This window comes from Culex pipiens, chromosome 3 (genome assembly GCF_016801865.2).
Source record: "Culex pipiens pallens isolate TS chromosome 3, TS_CPP_V2, whole genome shotgun sequence".
Classification (NCBI taxonomy): domain Eukaryota; kingdom Metazoa; phylum Arthropoda; class Insecta; order Diptera; family Culicidae; genus Culex; species Culex pipiens.
Genome location: NC_068939.1, coordinates 65147004 through 65171299, shown reverse-complemented (window position 1 = coordinate 65171299; position 24296 = coordinate 65147004). Strand labels below are relative to the sequence as shown.

The window sequence follows — 24296 nt, the reverse complement described above, 5'->3', positions numbered from 1 at the left end:
CACGTCTGTGTTTGGGAAGTGCATTTTCAGGGGGAAATGGTATGCATTTTGTGTACTTTAAGCTTCGGTGGTTTTTGTTTTGGTTTTGGTTTTGGGGCAAAACGGCTATTCGCTTACTTGACACATCATTTGACGTTTTCATTTCAGGGTAAACAAGAACTGCATTTTTTTTTAAATGCATAAATAGCCCAATTCTTTTTCAAATTTGATTTACCCTTGAAAACAAACATCAACGATGCTTTGTTTTATAGTGTAATGACTTCATAATTTAAAGTTTCAAAAATACTCACGTTGATCATTCCCACTATCCGGCTCCGACTGCGTCACACTGTGCTGCCGCTTGACAAAGCTCAACTGGTACAAACTGTTCTGGGACTTGTTCATGTCGAACCCGGAAGCACTCTCGGAATTCCTCCTTCCTCCACCTCCTCCTCCTCCCCCAGCCGCTCCTCCACCACCCATCGAGCTGTTCCTCCGCCTCGCCGCTGCCGCCCTCTGCCGCAGTCCGTCAAAGTTGGCCGGGTCGATGATGTCCTCGCCGGATTCGTCCCCGATCAGCGTCCGATCGTCGCAGTTCTCCAGCGGCGTCAACGTGTCCTTACTTTCCGTGCTGGCCGTGTCCTGGCGCACGTTCAGGAACGGGGTCTTTGGTTGCTTGCTGGTTGAACTTGCGACCCCCGCGGATTCCACCGGCGAGAGCGCTTTCGACGACGGGGGCAGGAACATTTCCGAGTCTTCCGAGCGCATCGAAAGCTTGCGCGGTTCGTGCGATCCCTGGCGCGGGTGAAGAGGGGGAAAGAATGTTAGAAAGGAATGTTTGTGTGAAGGGGGGAGATCTGCGCGTGTAGCAATTCTAAAGGAGTTGAGTGGCGGAGAAATAGGAGAACTACGCAAACGCTAATAGGTTCTGGTTCTACGGAATATATGCGAAAAAAGTTTGCATTGCAGTGAGTGAGAATCTAAAAGGAGTTTTTTGTGCAACTTTTTTGAAAATCGATTTGCTTAACATAATTTACATAAATCAAGAAACTAAAACTACATTGCAAAACAAATTTGGAGGGATTTTCTGAACGATTTGAAATATATGGGGTCGACGAATTCGAATTTGATGTTATAACTTAGATAAAAAAGGGAAAAAAAATCATGTTCAAAAATCAATTATCCGAAGTCCCATACAAACCTTCATATAATCGAGGCTTTGGATGATCGAGTCTGGACAGTCCAAGGTAAAAGTCCCATTTTTTTTATTGACTACTGTCACAAATACTTTGTTGACAAACTTTTATCTCTTCGTTTTTTACATGTTTAAGAGGACCAAAAATGCCATCTTTTGTACTATAGTACATGACAGAAGTTTTTATTTTGGCTAAGTTATGTTTTTTGTAGGACATAGTAGTTTTTTAAAAGCTTTCAAAAAGCAACCGCTTTTGACAAAGAACTTTGTCCTAAGGGCTCTATTCTGGTGAGGTGTCAATCCAGAAAACCGAAAAATGTCGCGCGTTACGAAAATGTTGCATGCTTGGTACAGGGGAAGAGGTCTGCGACGCATGCGTGGAATTTTCCACACAGTTGAAACAAAAAGCGAATGATGAGGTTTGGGATAACCGGCACAAAAAGGCGGGGCATCCGTCACCATTTCGAGCCAATATAAACCCCGCTCGATCAGCCCAAGAAAATCATTCTATCGCTGGACGCCGAGGAGTGAACAACAACCTGGACCTGGAAGTAGATGGCCTGGAGGCCCAGAAGCAGTTGGCCGAAAAGCAGCTGGCCTGGAGCAAGGAGCAGCCCAAGCGGAGGCAGGCCAGCCGGAATATTCTGGCCACAAGACCCGGAGTGGCCAGAACCCTCAGGGGTGTTCCGATGGAAGGCCATACGAGACGGGACAATATGGGTATCAAACTTCTTGGATTTTGATACTGGTGAAGAAAACGGCCATTTTGACAGTATTGGCAACAACCTGGAGTGGCCGGTGCCCTCAGGGAGGTTCTCCCGGGAGGACATTTACCGAACCATACGATTTTGGGCAATATGGGTATCAAACTTCTTGGTTTTTGGTACTGGTAATTAAAATGGCCATTTTGACAGTATTGGCCACAACCTGGAGTGGCCGGTGCCCTCAGGGAGGTTGTCCCGGGAGGACATTTACCGAACCATACGATTTTTGGCAATATGGGTATCAAACTTCTTGGTTTTTAGTACTCGTAATTAGAATGGCCATTTTGACAGTATTGGCCACAACCTGGAGTGGCCAGTGCCCTCAGGGAAGTTGTCCCGGGGAGAAATTTATCAAACCATACGGTTTTGGGCAATATGGGTATCAAACTTCTTGGATTTTGATACTGGTGATGAAAATGGCCATTTTGAAAATATTGGCCACAACCTGGAGTGGCCGGTGCCCTCAGGGAGGTTGTCCCGGGAGGACATTTACCGAACCATACGATTTTGGGCAATATGGGTATCAAACTTCTTGGTTTTCTAGTACTGGTAATTAAAATGGCCATTTTGACAGTATTGGCCACAACCTGGAGTGGCCTGTGCCCTCAGGGAGGTTGTCCCGGGGAGACATTTATCAAACCATACGGTTCTGGGCAATATGGGTATCAAACTTTTTGGTTTTGGTACTGGTAATTAAAATGGCCATTTTGACAGTATTGGCCACAACCTGGAGTGGCCGGTGCCCTCAGGTAGGTACTCCCGAGAGGACATTTACAGAACCGTACGATTTTGGACAATATGGGTATCAAAATTCATGTTTTTCGATACTGGTTATGAAAATGGCCATTTTGAGAGTATTGGCCACAGCCTCATAAGTTGGCCAACTGCGATCGTTTGACGTTTGATTGTTAATATTCGTTCTATTTTTTTTTAATGGAAATTGTTTGGGGGAAAATATTTAAATTAATTTAAACGCCAAGCGTCAAAAGCTATAAAAATGCACCAAAAGCAGTGCATGAATTATTTGAAACAAAAAACTCTTTCGTGAATTTTTCGTTGGCCCTGAAAAGCGCCATTTTGTTGCATTGCAGCAGAAGTTGATTCTTGTGGCCATCTCCTCGAGCGTTCATCCAAGTAGGCCTTGCTTTTCTCCTTCGACGTCGTTTTGGCAGCAATTTCACGCACACGATGGCGTGTTTCTTCTTCTCGGAGCTCGCTCTTGATTTCCTTCAGTCGTTGTTTTTTCCGCTGCTGCTGCTGCTGCTACGATGTTGTCGGTTCGAACGATGACGATGGAATGAAAATCGTTGGCACAAATGCTGCCTTCACGACTCCACGGCAAAACAAAACAGCCAATCAGAGAGTGGACAGATTTTTTGCGTGGGTCAAAGCACGCGCTTGCTTGTTCAAGGCCAACTGCGATCGTTTGACACCTGCAAGCGAAAATTTTTAATATTCGTTCAATTTTTTTTAATATGAAAATTTTGGGGGAAATATTTAAATGAATTTAAACGCCAAGCGTCAAAAGCTTTAAAAATGCACCAAAAGCAGTGCATGAATCATTTGAAACAATAACTCTTTCGTGAATTTTTCGTTGGCGCTGAAAAGCGCCATTTTGTTAAATTGCAGCAGAAGTTGATTCTTGTGGCCATCTCCTCGAGCGTTCATCCAAGTAGGCCTTGCTTTTCTCCTTCGACGTCGTTTTGGCAGCAATTTCACGCACACGCTGGCGTGTTTCTTCTTCTCGGAGCTTGCTCTTGATTTCCTCCAGTCGTTGTTTTTTTTTCGCTGCTGCTGCTGCTGCTACGATGTTGTCGGTTCGAACGATGACGATGGAATGAAAATCGTTGGCAAAAATGCTGCCTTCACGACTCCACGGCAAAACAAAACAGCCAATCAGAGAGTGGACAGATTTTTTGCGTGGGTCAAAGCACGCGCTTGCTTGTTCAAGGCCAACTGCGATCGTTTGACACCTGCAAGCGAAAATTTTTAATATTCGTTCAATTTTTTTTAATATGAAAATTTTGGGGGAAATATTTAAATGAATTTAAACGCCAAGCGTCAAAAGCTTTAAAAATGCACCAAAAGCAGTGCATGAATCATTTGAAACAATAACTCTTTCGTGAATTTTTCGTTGGCGCTGAAAAGCGCCATTTTGTTAAATTGCAGCAGAAGTTGATTCTTGTGGCCATCTCCTCGAGCGTTCATCCAAGTAGGCCTTGCTTTTCTCCTTCGACGTCGTTTTGGCAGCAATTTCACGCACACGCTGGCGTGTTTTTTCTTCTCGGAGCTCGCTCTTGATTTCCTTCAGTCGTTGTTTTTTCCGCTGCTGCTGCTGCTGCTACGATGTTGTCGGTTCGAACGATGACGATGGAATGAAAATCGTTGGCACAAATGCTGCCTTCACGACTCCAAGGCAAAACAAAACAGCCAATCAGAGAGTGGACAGATTTTGACAAAGAACTTTGTCCTAAGGGCTCTATTCTGGTGAGGTGTCAATCCAGAAAACCGAAAAATGTCGCGCGTTACGAAAATGTTGCATGCTTGGTACAGGGGAAGAGGTCTGCGACGCATGCGTGGAATTTTCCACACAGTTGAAACAAAAAGCGAATGATGAGGTTTGGGATAACCGGCACAAAAAGGCGGGGCATCCGTCACCATTTCGAGCCAATATAAACCCCGCTCGATCAGCCCAAGAAAATCATTCTATCGCTGGACGCCGAGGAGTGAACAACAACCTGGACCTGGAAGTAGATGGCCTGGAGGCCCAGAAGCAGTTGGCCGAAAAGCAGCTGGCCTGGAGCAAGGAGCAGCCCAAGCGGAGGCAGGCCAGCCGGAATATTCTGGCCACAAGACCCGGAGTGGCCAGAACCCTCAGGGGTGTTCCGATGGAAGGCCATACGAGACGGGACAATATGGGTATCAAACTTCTTGGATTTTGATACTGGTGAAGAAAACGGCCATTTTGACAGTATTGGCAACAACCTGGAGTGGCCGGTGCCCTCAGGGAGGTTCTCCCGGGAGGACATTTACCGAACCATACGATTTTGGGCAATATGGGTATCAAACTTCTTGGTTTTTGGTACTGGTAATTAAAATGGCCATTTTGACAGTATTGGCCACAACCTGGAGTGGCCGGTGCCCTCAGGGAGGTTGTCCCGGGAGGACATTTACCGAACCATACGATTTTTGGCAATATGGGTATCAAACTTCTTGGTTTTTAGTACTCGTAATTAGAATGGCCATTTTGACAGTATTGGCCACAACCTGGAGTGGCCAGTGCCCTCAGGGAAGTTGTCCCGGGGAGAAATTTATCAAACCATACGGTTTTGGGCAATATGGGTATCAAACTTCTTGGATTTTGATACTGGTGATGAAAATGGCCATTTTGAAAATATTGGCCACAACCTGGAGTGGCCGGTGCCCTCAGGGAGGTTGTCCCGGGAGGACATTTACCGAACCATACGATTTTGGGCAATATGGGTATCAAACTTCTTGGTTTTCTAGTACTGGTAATTAAAATGGCCATTTTGACAGTATTGGCCACAACCTGGAGTGGCCTGTGCCCTCAGGGAGGTTGTCCCGGGGAGACATTTATCAAACCATACGGTTCTGGGCAATATGGGTATCAAACTTTTTGGTTTTGGTACTGGTAATTAAAATGGCCATTTTGACAGTATTGGCCACAACCTGGAGTGGCCGGTGCCCTCAGGTAGGTACTCCCGAGAGGACATTTACAGAACCGTACGATTTTGGACAATATGGGTATCAAAATTCATGTTTTTCGATACTGGTTATGAAAATGGCCATTTTGAGAGTATTGGCCACAGCCTCATAAGTTGGCCAACTGCGATCGTTTGACGTTTGATTGTTAATATTCGTTCTATTTTTTTTTAATGGAAATTGTTTGGGGGAAAATATTTAAATTAATTTAAACGCCAAGCGTCAAAAGCTATAAAAATGCACCAAAAGCAGTGCATGAATTATTTGAAACAAAAAACTCTTTCGTGAATTTTTCGTTGGCCCTGAAAAGCGCCATTTTGTTGCATTGCAGCAGAAGTTGATTCTTGTGGCCATCTCCTCGAGCGTTCATCCAAGTAGGCCTTGCTTTTCTCCTTCGACGTCGTTTTGGCAGCAATTTCACGCACACGATGGCGTGTTTCTTCTTCTCGGAGCTCGCTCTTGATTTCCTTCAGTCGTTGTTTTTTCCGCTGCTGCTGCTGCTGCTACGATGTTGTCGGTTCGAACGATGACGATGGAATGAAAATCGTTGGCACAAATGCTGCCTTCACGACTCCACGGCAAAACAAAACAGCCAATCAGAGAGTGGACAGATTTTTTGCGTGGGTCAAAGCACGCGCTTGCTTGTTCAAGGCCAACTGCGATCGTTTGACACCTGCAAGCGAAAATTTTTAATATTCGTTCAATTTTTTTTAATATGAAAATTTTGGGGGAAATATTTAAATGAATTTAAACGCCAAGCGTCAAAAGCTTTAAAAATGCACCAAAAGCAGTGCATGAATCATTTGAAACAATAACTCTTTCGTGAATTTTTCGTTGGCGCTGAAAAGCGCCATTTTGTTAAATTGCAGCAGAAGTTGATTCTTGTGGCCATCTCCTCGAGCGTTCATCCAAGTAGGCCTTGCTTTTCTCCTTCGACGTCGTTTTGGCAGCAATTTCACGCACACGCTGGCGTGTTTCTTCTTCTCGGAGCTTGCTCTTGATTTCCTCCAGTCGTTGTTTTTTTTTCGCTGCTGCTGCTGCTGCTGCTACGATGTTGTCGGTACGAACGATGACGATGGAATGAAAATCGTTGGCAAAAATGCTGCCTTCACGACTCCACGGCAAAACAAAACAGCCAATCAGAGAGTGGACAGATTTTTTGCGTGGGTCAAAGCACGCGCTTGCTTGTTCAAGGCCAACTGCGATCGTTTGACACTTGCAAGCGAAAATTTTTAATATTCGTTCAATTTTTTTTAATATGAAAATTTTGGGGGAAATATTTAAATGAATTTAAACGCCAAGCGTCAAAAGCTTTAAAAATGCACCAAAAGCAGTGCATGAATCATTTGAAACAATAACTCTTTCGTGAATTTTTCGTTGGCGCTGAAAAGCGCCATTTTGTTAAATTGCAGCAGAAGTTGATTCTTGTGGCCATCTCCTCGAGCGTTCATCCAAGTAGGCCTTGCTTTTCTCCTTCGACGTCGTTTTGGCAGCAATTTCACGCATACGCTGGCGTGTTTCTTCTTCTCGGAGCTTGCTCTTGATTTCCTCCAGTCGTTGTTTTTTTTTCGCTGCTGCTGCTGCTGCTACGATGTTGTCGGTTCGAACGATGACGATGGAATGAAAATCGTTGGCAAAAATGCTGCCTTCACGACTCCACGGCAAAACAAAACAGCCAATCAGAGAGTGGACAGATTTTTTGCGTGGGTCAAAGCACGCGCTTGCTTGTTCAAGGCCAACTGCGATCGTTTGACACCTGCAAGCGAAAATTTTTAATATTCGTTCAATTTTTTTTAATATGAAAATTTTGGGGGAAATATTTAAATGAATTTAAACGCCAAGCGTCAAAAGCTTTAAAAATGCACCAAAAGCAGTGCATGAATCATTTGAAACAATAACTCTTTCGTGAATTTTTCGTTGGCGCTGAAAAGCGCCATTTTGTTAAATTGCAGCAGAAGTTGATTCTTGTGGCCATCTCCTCGAGCGTTCATCCAAGTAGGCCTTGCTTTTCTCCTTCGACGTCGTTTTGGCAGCAATTTCACGCACACGCTGGCGTGTTTTTTCTTCTCGGAGCTCGCTCTTGATTTCCTTCAGTCGTTGTTTTTTCCGCTGCTGCTGCTGCTGCTACGATGTTGTCGGTTCGAACGATGACGATGGAATGAAAATCGTTGGCAAAAATGCTGCCTTCACGACTCCACGGCAAAACAAAACAGCCAATCAGAGAGTGGACAGATTTTTTGCGTGGGTCAAAGCACGCGCTTGCTTGTTCAAGGCCAACTGCGATCGTTTGACACTTGCAAGCGAAAATTTTTAATATTCGTTCAATTTTTTTTTAATATGAAAATTTTGGGGGAAATATTTAAATGAATTTAAACGCCAAGCGTCAAAAGCTTTAAAAATGCACCAAAAGCAGTGCATGAATCATTTGAAACAATAACTCTTTCGTGAATTTTTCGTTGGCGCTGAAAAGCGCCATTTTGTTAAATTGCAGCAGAAGTTGATTCTTGTGGCCATCTCCTCGAGCGTTCATCCAAGTAGGCCTTGCTTTTCTCCTTCGACGTCGTTTTGGCAGCAATTTCACGCACACGATGGCGTGTTTCTTCTTCTCGGAGCTTGCTCTTGATTTCCTCCAGTCGTTGTTTTTTTTTCGCTGCTGCTGCTGCTGCTACGATGTTGTCGGTTCGAACGATGACGATGGAATGAAAATCGTTGGCACAAATGCTGCCTTCACGACTCCAAGGCAAAACAAAACAGCCAATCAGAGAGTGGACAGATTTTTTGCGTGGGTCAAAGCACGCGCTTGCTTGTTCAAGGCCAACTGCGATCGTTTGACACCTGCAAGCGAAAATTTTTAATATTCGTTCAATTTTTTTTAATATGAAAATTTTGGGGGAAATATTTAAATGAATTTAAACGCCAAGCGTCAAAAGCTTTAAAAATGCACCAAAAGCAGTGCATGAATCATTTGAAACAATAACTCTTTCGTGAATTTTTCGTTGGCGCTGAAAAGCGCCATTTTGTTAAATTGCAGCAGAAGTTGATTCTTGTGGCCATCTCCTCGAGCGTTCATCCAAGTAGGCCTTGCTTTTCTCCTTCGACGTCGTTTTGGCAGCAATTTCACGCACACGCTGGCGTGTTTCTTCTTCTCGGAGCTTGCTCTTGATTTCCTCCAGTCGTTGTTTTTTTTTTCGCTGCTGAGAGTGGACAGATTTTTTGCGTGGGTCAAAGCACGCGCTTGCTTGTTCAAGGCCAACTGCGATCGTTTGACACTTGCAAGCGAAAATTTTTAATATTCGTTCAATTTTTTTTAATATGAAAATTTTGGGGGAAATATTTAAATGAATTTAAACGCCAAGCGTCAAAAGCTTTAAAAATGCACCAAAAGCAGTGCATGAATCATTTGAAACAATAACTCTTTCGTGAATTTTTCGTTGGCGCTGAAAAGCGCCATTTTGTTAAATTGCAGCAGAAGTTGATTCTTGTGGCCATCTCCTCGAGCGTTCATCCAAGTAGGCCTTGCTTTTCTCCTTCGACGTCGTTTTGGCAGCAATTTCACGCATACGCTGGCGTGTTTCTTCTTCTCGGAGCTTGCTCTTGATTTCCTCCAGTCGTTGTTTTTTTTTTCGCTGCTGCTGCTGCTGCTACGATGTTGTCGGTACGAACGATGACGATGGAATGAAAATCGTTGGCAAAAATGCTGCATTCACGACTCCACGGCAAAACAAAACAGCCAATCAGAGAGTGGACAGATTTTTTGCGTGGGTCAAAGCACGCGCTTGCTTGTTCAAGGCCAACTGCGATCGTTTGACACCTGCAAGCGAAAATTTTTAATATTCGTTCAATTTTTTTTAATATGTAAATTTTGGGGGAAATATTTAAATGAATTTAAACGCCAAGCGTCAAAAGCTATAAAAATGCACCAAAAGCAGTGCATGAATCATTTGAAACAATAACTCTTTCGTGAATTTTTCGTTGGCGCTGAAAAGCGCCATTTTGTTAAATTGCAGCAGAAGTTGATTCTTGTGGCCATCTCCTCGAGCGTTCATCCAAGTAGGCCTTGCTTTTCTCCTTCGACGTCGTTTTGGCAGCAATTTCACGCACACGCTGGCGTGTTTCTTCTTCTCGGAGCTCGCTCTTGATTTCCTTCAGTCGTTGTTTTTTCCGCTGCTGCTGCTGCTGCTACGATGTTGTCGGTTCGAACGATGACGATGGAATGAAAATCGTTGGCAAAAATGCTGCCTTCACGACTCCACGGCAAAACAAAACAGCCAATCAGAGAGTGGACAGATTTTTTGCGTGGGTCAAAGCACGCGCTTGCTTGTTCAAGGCCAACTGCGATCGTTTGACACCTGCAAGCGAAAATTTTTAATATTCGTTCAATTTTTTTTAATATGAAAATTTTGGGGGAAATATTTAAATGAATTTAAACGCCAAGCGTCAAAAGCTTTAAAAATGCACCAAAAGCAGTGCATGAATCATTTGAAACAATAACTCTTTCGTGAATTTTTCGTTGGCGCTGAAAAGCGCCATTTTGTTAAATTGCAGCAGAAGTTGATTCTTGTGGCCATCTCCTCGAGCGTTCATCCAAGTAGGCCTTGCTTTTCTCCTTCGACGTCGTTTTGGCAGCAATTTCACGCACACGCTGGCGTGTTTCTTCTTCTCGGAGCTTGCTCTTGATTTCCTCCAGTCGTTGTTTTGTTTTCGCTGCTGCTGCTGCTGCTACGATGTTGTCGGTTCGAACGATGACGATGGAATGAAAATCGTTGGCACAAATGCTGCCTTCACGACTCCACGGCAAAACAAAACAGCCAATCAGAGAGTGGAAAGATTTTTTGCGTGGGTCAAAGCACGCGCTTGCTTGTTCAAGGCCAACTGCGATCGTTTGACACTTGCAAGCGAAAATTTTTAATTTTCGTTCAATTTTTTTTAATATGAAAATTTTGGGGGAAATATTTAAATGAATTTAAACGCCAAGCGTCAAAAGCTTTAAAAATGCACCAAAAGCAGTGCATGAATCATTTGAAACAATAACTCTTTCGTGAATTTTTCGTTGGCGCTGAAAAGCGCCATTTTGTTAAATTGCAGCAGAAGTTGATTCTTGTGGCCATCTCCTCGAGCGTTCATCCAAGTAGGCCTTGCTTTTCTCCTTCGACGTCGTTTTGGCAGCAATTTCACGCACACGATGGCGTGTTTCTTCTTCTCGGAGCTCGCTCTTGATTTCCTTCAGTCGTTGTTTTTTCCGCTGCTGCTGCTGCTGCTACGATGTTGTCGGTTCGAACGATGACGATGGAATGAAAATCGTTGGCAAAAATGCTGCCTTCACGACTCCACGGCAAAACAAAACAGCCAATCAGAGAGTGGACAGATTTTTTGCGTGGGTCAAAGCACGCGCTTGCTTGTTCAAGGCCAACTGCGATCGTTTGACACCTGCAAGCGAAAATTTTTAATATTCGTTCAATTTTTTTTAATATGAAAATTTTGGGGGAAATATTTAAATGAATTTAAACGCCAAGCGTCAAAAGCTTTAAAAATGCACCAAAAGCAGTGCATGAATCATTTGAAACAATAACTCTTTCGTGAATTTTTCGTTGGCGCTGAAAAGCGCCATTTTGTTAAATTGCAGCAGAAGTTGATTCTTGTGGCCATCTCCTCGAGCGTTCATCCAAGTAGGCCTTGCTTTTCTCCTTCGACGTCGTTTTGGCAGCAATTTCACGCACACGCTGGCGTGTTTCTTCTTCTCGGAGCTTGCTCTTGATTTCCTCCAGTCGTTGTTTTGTTTTCGCTGCTGCTGCTGCTGCTACGATGTTGTCGGTTCGAACGATGACGATGGAATGAAAATCGTTGGCAAAAATGCTGCCTTCACGACTCCACGGCAAGACAAAACAGCCAATCAGAGAGTGGAAAGATTTTTTGCGTGGGTCAAAGCACGCGCTTGCTTGTTCAAGGCCAACTGCGATCGTTTGACACTTGCAAGCGAAAATTTTTAATTTTCGTTCAATTTTTTTTAATATGAAAATTTTGGGGGAAATATTTAAATGAATTTAAACGCCAAGCGTCAAAAGCTTTAAAAATGCACCAAAAGCAGTGCATGAATCATTTAAAACAATAACTCTTTTGTGAATTTTTCGTTGGCGCTGAAAAGCGCCATTTTGTTAAATTGCAGCAGAAGTTGATTCTTGTGGCCATCTCCTCGAGCGTTCATCCAAGTAGGCCTTGCTTTTCTCCTTCGACGTCGTTTTGGCAGCAATTTCACGCATACGCTGGCGTGTTTCTTCTTCTCGGAGCTTGCTCTTGATTTCCTCCAGTCGTTGTTTTTTTTTCGCTGCTGCTGCTGCTGCTACGATGTTGTCGGTTCGAACGATGACGATGGAATGAAAATCGTTGGCAAAAATGCTGCCTTTACGACTTCCCATCCGCACCAGTGCATTAAAAAAGCCAAACGTAGGAATGGGATAACCGGCGCAAAGGGGCGGGGCATCCGTCTCCATTCTAAGCCAATATAAGCCCGCTCGGTCAACCCTGGGAAATCAATCTATCGTTGGACGCCGAGGAGTAAACAACAAACTGGACCTGGAAGCAGATGACCTGGAGGCCCAAAAGCAGTTGGCCGAAAAGCAGCTAGCCTGGAGCTTGGAGCAGACCAAGCGGAGGCAGGCCAGCCGGAATTATTGAGAGCCACCGGAATATTCTGGCCCCAAGACCCGGAATGGTCAGATCCCTCCGGGAAGGCCATACGAGACTGGACAATATGGGTATCAAACTTCTTGGATTTTGATACTGGTGATGAAAATGGCCATTTTGACAATATTGGCCACAGCCTGGAGTGGCCGGTGCCCTCAGGGAGGTTTCCCAGGTGGACATTTAACGAACTAAACGATTTTGGGCAATATGGGTATCAAAATTCATGATTTTCAATGCTGGTAATGCAAATGGCCATTTTGACAGTATTGGCCACAACCTGGAGTGGCTGGTGCCCTCAGGGAGGTTCTCTCAGGAAGACATTTACCGAACCATATGATTTTGGGCAATATTGGTATCAATATTCATGGTTTTCAATATTGGTAATGAAAATGGCAATTTAGAAAAAAGTTGGCCAAAAGCTGGAGTGGCCGGTTCCCTAAAGGAAAGTTTTCCCGGGGAGACGTCTACTGAACCAACGAGTATTGGCAATATGGGTATCACAACTCATGGTTTTCAATACTGACCATTTCGAAGAAAGTGGCCACAATCTGGAGAGGCCGCTACCTCACGATTGTTCTGATTGGGGGACAAACATCGAACCATACAGATATCATGGTTTTTTATACAAAGCATAAAGAAAAATTGAGCGAAAATAAAATCCAATGATGCTTTAATTTTATCTGACGCATAATTCAACAAAATGGCTTAGTTTTAAAAGCTTTTCTGCTAAGTTCTTTGTCATACTGGTCATGTGTAACATAACCACCTGCACCTTTTTTTTTCTAAAATATATTTTGAATTTGAAATTGAATTTGTACATGACAAGATTGTTTGAGAAATTTTGATTGGGTGAACCGTTTTGAGGTTACCAAAAAATATTGTCAGGCCGCAGAGATTTGTGTGAGTCCTCTGCAATTTTTCTTATTTTTTACACTGTCGACCACTTTTTGATTACTCAGATATGGTATGGAATTTCCAAAAAGTGTCCACGTGGTTTACGTATGGCCCCGAATTTCCTCAGCTATTCGAAAATATTTCTTTTTCAGAGATGAACGACAGTTAGGAAAATTAAAAGACAAATTACGCACAAAATTACCTAAAAACGATCCACTTAATCAAAATTTCACAAAAGTGCTTTTCTATGGAAAATTACACTTAACATTCTAAATAATTTAGTCAACTGGTTTTTTGATGTATTTTTTAAAAGTATTTTTTTAAAAACGCATTTAAAATAAAAAAAAACCTCGTGGGTGAAATTAATCTAAATCGAGTTTTTGTGATTAACAGTTAAATAAAAATTCTACGACTATTTTTCTGAAAAGTCTTATCAAAACATACAACTGTGCCGAAGATACCAAATCGAGACGAGTTTTAGAATATTTCATAGCACTTTTGCATGGACAGCTCCCAAGTTTGTATGGAGACTTGTATTGTAAAATCCTTTATGCAATATGGCTTACTTGGAACGAATTCACTCAAATAAAAAAAAATATAAAGAAAAGTCGATCTGCGAAAGTAAATAATGAACTAATTTAGACAAAATTTTCTCAGACTTTGATTTTTTTAAATGTAGCAACTCTAAAAGTTACTCAAAAATTTTTACAATACAATACAGATTCGATTATTCGAAGGCCGAATTAGGATTTTTTTCGTTGTCTCATTATTGATTGTCTAGTTCAAATTTGAGTGATTTAGAATTTTGAAATCCAAGATGGTGGCAAAAATGGCGGAGAGGCAATATTGAGAAAATGCACTTGATAATTTGTAAGGCAGACAACCACTCAAATTTTACTGAAATGTGATCACGGAACTTGAATTTAATGTCAAAGCTAAGAAAATAAAAAACTTAAAAAAAAATATTTAAGAATAACAGAAAGATCAGATAATCGAGGCTTCGGGTGATCGAGTCTGGACTGTATTCTCTTTCTTTTGAAAATACCTAAATTTTCCTATTTTGGACATGGTTATCGACGACGAGGGGAAATTATTTTTTAAATTATCAACAGTTAACAGTTGTACTACTAAAAATTTAGCAAAATATCGGAAATTTCTCACAAATTGCAATAAATTTCAATTGTATGTGTATTAAATGAAAAAAAGTGGAGATATTCACTACATAAAAGTTTCCAGTGTGAAATACTTAATGTTTAACATATATTCGCTAAAATGTATCGTCCGTTGCATATTTATAACATTTTAGTGCATTTAAAAACGACAAAATGACCTTTCTAGGTTAATGGCACGTTTATAAAATAAACAACAACATAATGCAAATCATAAAATTTTAAATAATTAAAAAAAATGTGAAAGTTTTAATAATGTACATAAAAAACACCAAAGAATTGCAATTCTTTGCAAAATTGCGCGTCATTTATTAAATTATGTCATTTAATAACTTGCTTCAAATGAGTTATAGATCGTATTTTGAACGGTAACGAACTTAAAAAAATCTAAAAATATATAATAAAGTAATAAATTCAAATCTGTAAAAAAAAAATTAAGACAATCTTTTTTTTTCATAAAGTTCTTGAATTGCTTGAAAATTTGTATTATTCAACTTATTGGGTTTAAATTTTCTTAAATTTATAAACGCGAGAAGAGTTGATTAAATACATATAAAATTAAAAGAAAAAGCAAAATCAAATCGATTTCCCACAAAAACTGTTTTATTTGCACAAAGCGCACAGCAAATACGCCGAAAAGGGTTAGAAAAGTCGGTGAACAAAAACAAGACACGCACACACACACACTAGGCATAGGCACGTGGTGGTAGTGGAGTTGGTGGCAGCTAAAACGTGTGTGTATCACAACCAACAGGTCCAACAGTACTCACTGAATGGGTCTTTTCCGGCGACCGGTCGCTCTCATTCTCCTCCGGTACCGTCCTCACCTCAAAGTGCATCCCGTCGTCGAAGATGTACGCGTCGGGGCGAACCTCCGTCAGCGATCGGTTCATCTTCCGCCTCGGATTGACCGGATTTGCGGGGATTATGGGGATGATGTTGCTGTCGGTCTCCGAGATGGTTCGAGCGCGGGAGTCGAACACGATTCCCGGTCCTACCGTGGGGACACTAGCTATGGCACCGATTCCACCCGTCCCGCTGACGTTGCTGTTGGAACCGTTCAGGTTGTCCTGGATCTGCGTGTGCGCCGACATGAACCGATGAATAACCGCCAGGTGGGACAGAATCTGATCCGCTGATTCTTCAACCTTTCTCAACCTGAACTCGATGTTCTGCACCGTCGCCGTCTGGATGTTCTCCTTCTGGTTGATGTCCTCGATCTTCTGCGACATGTTCTCGACCCGTTCGTCCGTGTTCTTGATGCGCTCTTCGGTGGACTGCTGCAGCAGAACATCCTGCTCGCGGAAGTAACCCTCGACGCACTCCTCCTCAAAGTCGTACAACCGCTCCATGTCCTCCTTCTCGAGGAACAGTTTGAGGCCGTTGTCCCGGGACTGCTGGAGGCCCTTCGCTTTGCGCACACAATACTTGAGAAAGGAGTAAAAGTGGCAAAAGGCGATCAACGGCGGCGGGAGAACCGGCTTCTGCTGGTACTCCATCACGACGGTGAAGCGCTGGAACATCCAGACCTGTGGAAATGGAATGAAAGTTTATCAGATTGAATATTGGTCATTCAACATTGATTCAAACCTGATGCGACACGGAGTTGACCTCAATGTAGATATTGTTGAACACCGCAATGAGCAGATTGATGAGCAAGATATTGGAAATCAAGAGATAACCCGTCATGACGATGGGCGTAATCCAGTGACCTAAAATGAGAAAATTAGTATACAAAATCACTCAACTTTCACTTTCAAAGCAAAAAAACACGCACCCGTCACGCACATCGGCTGCGAGGGATCCTCCCCGCACGGTGGATCAATGTGGTCCGCAAAGACCTCTCCGTACAGCATAAAGTACGGCTGGTAGTACACCTCGCGGATCAACCGCCAGCTGGCGTCGTTGTTCGGGAACAGAATGGCCTGCCTGCTGACCCCGAAACTCATCAGCACCACCAGCAACAGCACCACGAAATAAATCATGTTCTTCACCATCTTGCCCATCATTGTCACCAGCGGTCCTGCAGGAAGTGAAAATTTCGAAACAATTAAAAAATGCCAACAATAAATCAACCCAGCCAAACTCACCGAGGTATTTGTTGACGCCCAGGATGTTCAGGATGCGCAAGTACCAGTAGATGCTGTCCACGCAGTAGATGACCCGGCCGACGTCCATCGTGTACGGCCGAAAGCGCAGCACCAGCCCGATGAGGAAGAAGATGATGGCGGCCGCGTCGCACGGGTTCCACATGTTCCACGCCCAGACGGAGAATTTGTGGCTGGTGAAAAGGAATGCAAGGAAAGAAGGGTGAATTTTAATTTATGTCTGCATAATACGAGTTGAATAATTTTCAAGGGGAGCGGCCGTGGCTGACTGGTTACGGTGTTCGCTTTGTAAGCGAATGGTTCTGAGTTCGATTCCCATCTGCTCCCAACGAGAAAGTTAAGAACACAGAAATTTGAAATGATGAATAGGAACGAAAAATCAAAGTCGCTCGAGGCGGGGTTCGATCCCCCGTCCTTTGGATTGGTAAGCAAAAATGCTAACCACTAGGCCATGACGACTTGGTGAGCGTGGACTGGAATTAGGACTACTGTTACAGAGAGCGAGTTGTGGCGCTATAACCACGGCAAATAGTGTCCAGGGCATTCGTGGAAATACAATGTCCCATCCCAGAGGGTCCCGGAGTACCAAACCTTCTTAGCATGGTGCTCCCAACGAATACAACCAAATCTCGGAGCGTATGGTGGTGTGTCCCCACGCTTCTTCTTCCCCTGTCGATTCAGAATTGTGTTGTTGTTCGAACACTCAGTGCTCAAACTCAACCCAATTACGAGTCATCTCTGCGATACGGCTTTACGCAGTAGGCCTGGCCGCTTTAACGCTTGTGATGTTTCAATGCATTCCGATGCAATGGCGCACTACAAATGTTAATAAATGACAAGAAGAGTGCTAGGCGTCATCTAACCTAAGGCACTCTCCAGGATCCCTTCGAAAGATTGGCTGCGCTAGGGTCTGATTAGATTAGATTAGATTAGATAATACGAGTTGAATAATTTTCAAGTTATTTAAAACTGGAGTCGGCGAGGATGAGAACGCTGACCGCTTTCACCCAGGACCCAGAAAAAGCTTACCACAAATAGGATTCTGTGAATGGATCGCATTTCACAGAATCTACAGACTAGAATGGATGCGTGGACATACCGTTCAGAACGCTATGAGTTTTGATTGCATTCAATAGTTTGTAAATAGTGTTTCTATTTCTAAAGATGATAGGTGATTTTAGTGCGCTCATTGGAATAATGAAAAACAACACTAGAAAGGATTTTGCTTTAGTTCTTTATTGTATTTGAAGCGGTTCCAAGTTGGAACTTCCAACGAAGAAAAAAACAAATTCTTGTTATTTTTTCATTATTCTTTCATAAATTCTCATATTTTTTGTGTTTTTTTATAAGTAAAAAAATTAAAGCCTCGTTTCTCGACATTCTTTGATTGATATTTTTTTAAATCAAATATACGGACCAGTGATGGAAGAATCATCATCAAAAGAAAAATGTTTGACGCTCATCAAGAAACATCGGTAAAAGGAATCTAAAAAAACATCATCTTGATTACTCAGCGGAATCATCAGGTGTAACGTTACACGTCGAAAAATGACCCGTCACTTTTTGTAGATGGGCAATGTTTGTAAACAAAACGAAACAAATAACTTTAAGTGGTGTACAAGGAAAATCACAACAATATTCCACAGGTTGATTTTATTCGAGAAGTTCGAGAGCGATTTTCTTTTGCGTGTTTCGCCTCCTCTCTCTCTTTCGCGGGAGAAGAAAGTTCACAAACGAAAATGATTTTTTTGTGATTATTCCATCCCTGATAAGGACTTTTGATTTGAAATGTCTTGTTTAGCTTCACTCTCAATATTTTTTCCCGCAATCATTAGCATTAGCATTAGCATTAGCATTTTAGGACGCCCTATCCACGGATGGCTCCACAACGCTTATCCCACTGTTTGGTCTGGTTGTGTTAGACCCTCATCCGGAACAATAATCCAACACGGGAGATACCATGTCTTCATCTTTTGATGAGTGTGTAATACAGCCCAGGGCATAAGGGGGTCCTTGCCGGGTCTAAGCTATCCTTTGGGGAGCGGAAGGAATATTAGTAAACACCTATCTAAAGTGCGCAAGGATCCCTACGACACCTTAGGGGTATAGTTGTTTGTAGGGAGGTTTTGGACTCAATGTTAGTAGAAAGGTAGGATCCTAGGATATACCTCGAAAGGTATTGCGGGTTGATAAAAAGTGGTTTAAATTTTGTTTTTGGTTAAACTCGCACAGCCGGCTGTACCGAGGAAAAGAATAAGATTTATAATGATATATATTTTATTTCAATAATAAAAACAAACGATCGGGTGTTTGGGGATGCAACTCGCCTAATTATTGTCTTATTTTGTGTGGAATGCGAATTAAACATAATTTAAAAGATGAAAGAAATTTAAACTCAAACAGCCGACCGAACAGAAAATCTACTTGTTATCTACCATTTTTTGAAAAATGCTACTGCTAAATTATATATTGTACGATCAGTTCCTAACTGGACTCGGTCGCTGCAAACGACCGACGACCCAACCGACCGATGAAGTAGGCGGCTGTCAGATTCGACAAATCAAACGTCAAACTTTTTTTCCACCAAAACGTCACAACTTCGTCGCAACAGTGAAACGTGTTAACTACAAAAGGAAGGTTTTTCTTCGATTTCCGAGGTTTCTGAGGTGTTTTGCATTAAATATTTAATTAAAATTTGATTGCAGTGATTTGTTTTGTACAACGTTTTGTTTGTTCTAGGTGCAGCGATGCAAAATTACATTCTCGAAAACATTCGAACGAGGCGAGCGCATCTTAATACAAAATGCCACTGCTTGTATGGACATTTTTTCCTCGGCCTTTCCCGATCCCAGCTGGCTGTTATTTACTCGAAATCTAAGACAACTATCAGCTCTTGGATCGCTGATTATGAACGAGAAGGGACGCTTCAAAAAACTAAGAAAAATCCGGCGCTGCGAAAGTTCGACTGTTACAAACGGCAATGGCTCGTTCAACAGTATAAAATAAACCCAATAATGTATCTTGACGAGGCTTGCCACAAATTCAAGTTGCATTTTGGGGTTAGCATTAGTGCAGCATCCGTTTTAAACATTCTTCACGAAAACAATTTGTCGTGGAAAGTCTTAGAACGACGAGCGATCCAGATTAAGGAGGACGACATTTTTAGATACGTGCGAGAGTTAAGGTGTTTTAGGTGGGATTTATTTAACTTAGTATTCTTAGACGAATCTGCATTTTTGAATAATGAAATGCTTCGTAAGCACGGGTACGGTACGGTCGGAGAAAGTTTGGTATTTAAGGGGGAATTCAGACGACTACCCAGAGTGTCATGTTTGACTTTTCTTGGCCAAAATGGAGTTATTGAAAACTTTGAAACTGAAGGCACGTTTACACGCCAAAAATTTTTTGAGTGCGTTAAAAGAATGGCGCTCCATCACAGTGAAATCCGCGCCTATCCGGGAAAGTTTTCGGTCTGGATTATGGATGGGGCGCGGATTCACTGTGATGAGTTCATAATTAAGTACTTACGATCGTTGGGCATCATTCCCATCTTCCTCCCTGCCTATTGCCCCCAATTCAATCCAATTGAAATCGTATTTGGATTGATTAAACGATCTCTTCAGCGTAGTTATAAAGAGAATAGTAAAATTCCGCTAAATGTTACGGTTAACGCTGAACTGACAAAATTTATTCAGTACGATTGCACAAATATATTTAAAAAGTGCGGGTATAATGCTGGTGGAGTTTTTGATGCTAAAAAGCAATAGAAAAATTAGTTTACTGTTAGGTAAGGGAAGAGAATGACATCGTAAATAAATAGAGAATGAACTGTAATCAAATTTTGGTCTTTTATTTAACGAGTAACAAAAGAAAAAATGTACTTCAAATTTCAGCGGGGCATATGCTCGTTATCATCAGCATTGGTAACTTGGCCTCCCAACTTGCGACTAAATTCAACTTCAACCGGTGGCAGGGAAGATTCAAACGCGTCCAACATAGCTGTGGTAGACTCTCCTTGAGCCTTTAGCTCTCGCGCCAGCTGCTGCAATTTGACTGCATTTTCGAAATTTTGATCCGCGAGCTCTCCGAAAACCTCCACCTTAGTGAAATAGCTGGTAAGAACGGTTCTGGCAACACTAAGACCCTGCCGTGTAGCGATCAGTTGTTCGCCCTCGGTTGTAGCAACACTCCGGAACAAGAAGAGGTAATCATCCGGTGGAGCTTCCCGCATCAGCTTTGCGCGCAAGTCAGCCGTGTGGGACAATACAAAGTTGGCCCATTTTTCCCAAGCTGAATGTAGCGCGGTGTAGTTTGGGTGGAGTTGTTTAAGCTCATCCATGCACTTGAACAGCTCCTCCGTTGATGGAGCGCCAGCTCGGTCCTTCTTCTCGGGGTTGAGTAGTTGCCTTTTAACCATTTCAAATATGGTGTTTGTCGTGATTGCGATGGAGTATTTAAATACATATACATGTATTTCTTTTCCTCTCCATGACACCAGGAGCTTCGAGTTCAGATTTTTGAAGGAATAATTTTTCCTCTGTTTCTCGTCTTTGAATGAAATAAACCTTTCAGCGTCACAGGGTTCTGGTTTATCCGTTGGACCCCACCTGACAATTGGTCCTCCCTCGATGGTTTCAACAATAACGTCCCGGGAAACGTGCGCGGAAGCATGTTCCCAGATATTTGCGGTAATCTCCGCCATGCTGTTTCCGGTTATATCTGCGGTGCAGATTGGGCCGGCGAGACGCTGCGACTTGAACATGCGTAAGTAGAAAACGCCGACGAAATGGAACTTAGTTTGGAACAGTTTCGCAGATGCAGTACTTAGCTCGAGGCACATGCTCGTCGGAACGGTTGCCTCATTGTATGAAGGTTCATCCTCCTCTTCAGATTCCTCCAAATATTCCGGGTTGGTTTCCGATTCCGTGTAGCTGAAAGGTTAATTGCGTTTTGCCGTTAAAGACTATCTAGTTTTACTAATGGATCATTTTTACCTGAGATTTAAAGGTGAAATTTCCAACACAGCTGATTCTTCAGCCTCAACTGGGGGGTTGTACTCGGGGTTGTACCTAATACAAATGTTGGAAAATGATTTGCTAAATAGTATAATAATCATCAATTTACATTTGCTGTTTACCTTTCTCCTTCGACTTCATCTTCCTGGCAAACGAGCGGATCAGACATTTTCCTCTTACTCATGGTTTATATTTCTCAGAAAATTCAATTTCCACTATTTAACTACATAAATTTAACGATCCTTAAGTCAATTAAACATACAAATCTAATCTAATAAGTAAAGTGAAAACTTTGAGAGCGATCACGAACGGATTCAACGCAATGTTTACAAACACCACAGATCAAAACAAAGCTTCGGGCTGCATGATGGCGGCAAAGTTCGGGGGGTAACGCAATGCGATATATGGATGATTTTTGTTTCAAATATTTATTTTTTATAAATTCTAGAGAATCATAAATATCTATTTATAAATGATTGATTTTTATGCTAGACATTGTTCCACGGAAAATACGAAGATTTTTAAAATGTTTTTTTTTAAGACCAGGGAGACTATTCAGGAACCCCTCGGCTCTGCACCGGTCGTTGTGAACCACCGCAGCAAAAATCAAGAAAATCCAGCTACCAGCTAAATCCACAATAAGCAAACAGGAATCGATACAGCAAATAACAAAAATCTATCATTTTATACTCGAATTAAGTGTTACATCATTAAATAAAACGCGGAAAAGAAATGTTATTAATATCAACCAGCAAAAAAGTTAAACTCGTTGCGACGATATTTTTCGCTGAACTCTTTTCACTTCGTTTTTCGCCAAAACCGAGCACGAAGCAGCCTGCCGATCGAAGCAAGCCTTGCGAGGGCAAGCGCACCGGCGGAACTGGCCGGTTTTCTTTCATTTTTCACTTCTTTTTTTCCTTTTTCTCCAAAACCGAGCACGAAACAGCCTGCCGATCGAAGCAAGCCTTGCAAGGGCAAGCGAACCGGCGGAACTGGCCGGTTTTCTTTCATTTTTCACTTCTTTTTTTCCTTTTTCGCCAAAACCGAGCACGAAACAGCCTGCCGATCGAAGCAAGCCTTGCAAGGGCAAGCGAACCGGCGGAACTGGCCGGTTTTCTTTCATTTTTCACTTCTTTTTTTCCTTTTTCGCCAAAACTGAGCACGAAACAGCCTGCCGATCGAAGCAAGCCTTGCGAGGGCAAGCGCACCGGCGAAACTGGCCGGTTTTCTTTCATTTTTCACTTTTTTTTTTTTCCTTTTTCGCCAAAACCGAGCACGAAACAGCCTGCCGATCGAAGCAAGCCTTGCAAGGGCAAGCGCACCGGCGGAACTGGCCGGTTTTCTTTCATTTTTCACTTCTTTTTTCCTTTTTCGCCAAAACCGAGCTCGAAACAGCCTGCCGATCGAAGCAAGCCTTGCAAGGGCAAGCGAACCGGCGGAACTGGCCGGTTTTCTTTCATTTTTCACTTCTTTTTTTTCCTTTTTCGCCAAAACCGAGCACGAAACAGCCTGCCGATCGAAGCAAGCCTTGCAAGGGCAAGCGAACCGGCGGAACTCATTTTTTTTTCCCGCAATCATCTAACTAAAACTATACCACCCGTGAACATTCAAAATAAAATAGTTTGGACATTATACAACATATATTGAGGTAAAAATGTATCAAACAAGATATAAATAAAACAATATAATCTTACAAGATTTTTTTTACTGAAATCCAGATAAAAAAATAAGTGGGAATTTGATTTAAATTTGGCAATTTTGACAGCGACTGCAAAGTTCAAGCAACACTTTTAACTTTGCAATCGTTGTCAAAGTTGAAAAGTGAATGAAAAAAAACCTTTTTGTGTTTAAATTAACCTCTAGTTTGACGTCAATCAAAGACTCAATTAACGCTCAATAACAGAGTTACACATAAAACAAGTAAATTGTTTATTTTGCACAAAAATATCAATATTTTTTAAATGTTACGTGACCAAAATATTCTCTACTGTTGAGAACATACCAGAAAAAAGTAATAATAACTATTTTTTTTACCATAGAATGTTGGTGACATTTTTACGTAATCCATTGCTTCTGCAAGCTTCTGAAAAATATGTTTAAGAATAGTTCTTTTAAACCAGGGGTGCTCACAGTTTTTAAATAGCGGGCCAAATTTGAAAGCTAACATGAGCTTGCGGGCCACATGTGAATTTTATTTTATTTTAAACAAATAAATTACGTTATTTAAATTTATAAAACTGAAAAAAATCAGATGATATTTTTTGATTGCATGTATTTTTTACAATTTCGTCATTTACATGACATTCTTCCAACAGTTTTTTTTTATGAAAAACTGAAATAGCCACGAAATCAACATTTCTATGAAAAAAAGTGTTTTAAAATCATGACACACCAGTGCACTTGATTTTCAATCGCATGTTTAAATAATCCTAGTTTTGAAGGAAAAAGTATTTTTTGCGGAACAGTCTGCCCATGTTCGCATAAATGTCCCATATGCAAAAACAGCAACCTGAGAAAAACGCATTTGAAGTTTGTCCCATACATAAGGCTACGTGTTAATTTTTTGCGAAAAAACTGGATTTCCTCCTGATTTCTAGAACAAAGTACTGGATGTTATAGGCTTTTTGGAAAGAGCACACGATTTTGAACCAAACTGCACCAATAACTCAAAATCGATGAAAATGCATATGGGACATTTATGCGATCAGGGGCAGAGTAACTGTGTTGAAATTTATCAAAAAATTCAAAATATTTTTCAACTGGTTCAA

At 42.0% G+C, this 24296-nt stretch overlaps 3 protein-coding genes across 21 annotated transcripts in view; 1 reads left to right on the top strand and 2 right to left on the bottom strand.

Annotated features, from left to right (window-relative positions):
- The window catches only part of LOC120424979 (transient receptor potential cation channel trpm), a 226430-nt gene that overhangs the window by 7337 nt on the left and 194797 nt on the right, over positions 1-24296 (bottom strand). For 18 of the 19 annotated variants that reach the window (XM_052710415.1, XM_052710416.1, XM_052710409.1 and 15 more), the window contains 5 exons: positions 16496-16686; positions 16183-16428; positions 15996-16117; positions 15176-15934; positions 291-774 (listed from right to left, as the gene is read on the bottom strand). In XM_052710415.1, coding sequence (XP_052566375.1) covers positions 291-774; positions 15176-15934; positions 15996-16117; positions 16183-16428; positions 16496-16686 — 1802 coding nt within the window. The remainder of the gene's footprint in view (positions 1-290; positions 775-15175; positions 15935-15995; positions 16118-16182; positions 16429-16495; positions 16687-24296) is intronic. The other variant, XM_052710406.1, reaches the window with a different exon arrangement.
- On the top strand, positions 19046-20280 carry LOC120431358 (uncharacterized). The gene is made up of 2 exons (XM_039596486.2): positions 19046-19179; positions 19253-20280. The coding sequence occupies exon 2, from the start codon at positions 19261-19263 to the stop codon at positions 20278-20280; it is 1020 nt and encodes a 339-aa protein (XP_039452420.1). The 5' UTR covers positions 19046-19179; positions 19253-19260.
- LOC120431357 (uncharacterized) lies at positions 20343-22092 on the bottom strand. Its single transcript, XM_039596485.2, has 3 exons — positions 21651-22092; positions 21508-21582; positions 20343-21444 (listed from the first exon to the last, which is right to left on the bottom strand). The coding sequence occupies exons 1-3, from the start codon at positions 21710-21712 to the stop codon at positions 20403-20405; spliced, it is 1179 nt and encodes a 392-aa protein (XP_039452419.1). The 5' UTR covers positions 21713-22092; the 3' UTR covers positions 20343-20402.

Coding starts and splice junctions, on each gene's coding strand:
- LOC120431358 (XM_039596486.2), top strand. CDS start 19,261: ATGCAAAATTACATTCTCGAAAACATTCGAACGAGGCGAGCGCATCTT.
- LOC120431357 (XM_039596485.2), bottom strand. CDS start 21,712: ATGAGTAAGAGGAAAATGTCTGATCCGCTCGTTTGCCAGGAAGATGAA. Junction 21,583..21,650: donor GATGAAGTCGAAGGAGAAAG/GTAAACAGCAAA, acceptor CATTTGTATTAG/GTACAACCCCGAGTACAACC. Junction 21,445..21,507: donor ATTTCACCTTTAAATCTCAG/GTAAAAATGATC, acceptor TTAACCTTTCAG/CTACACGGAATCGGAAACCA.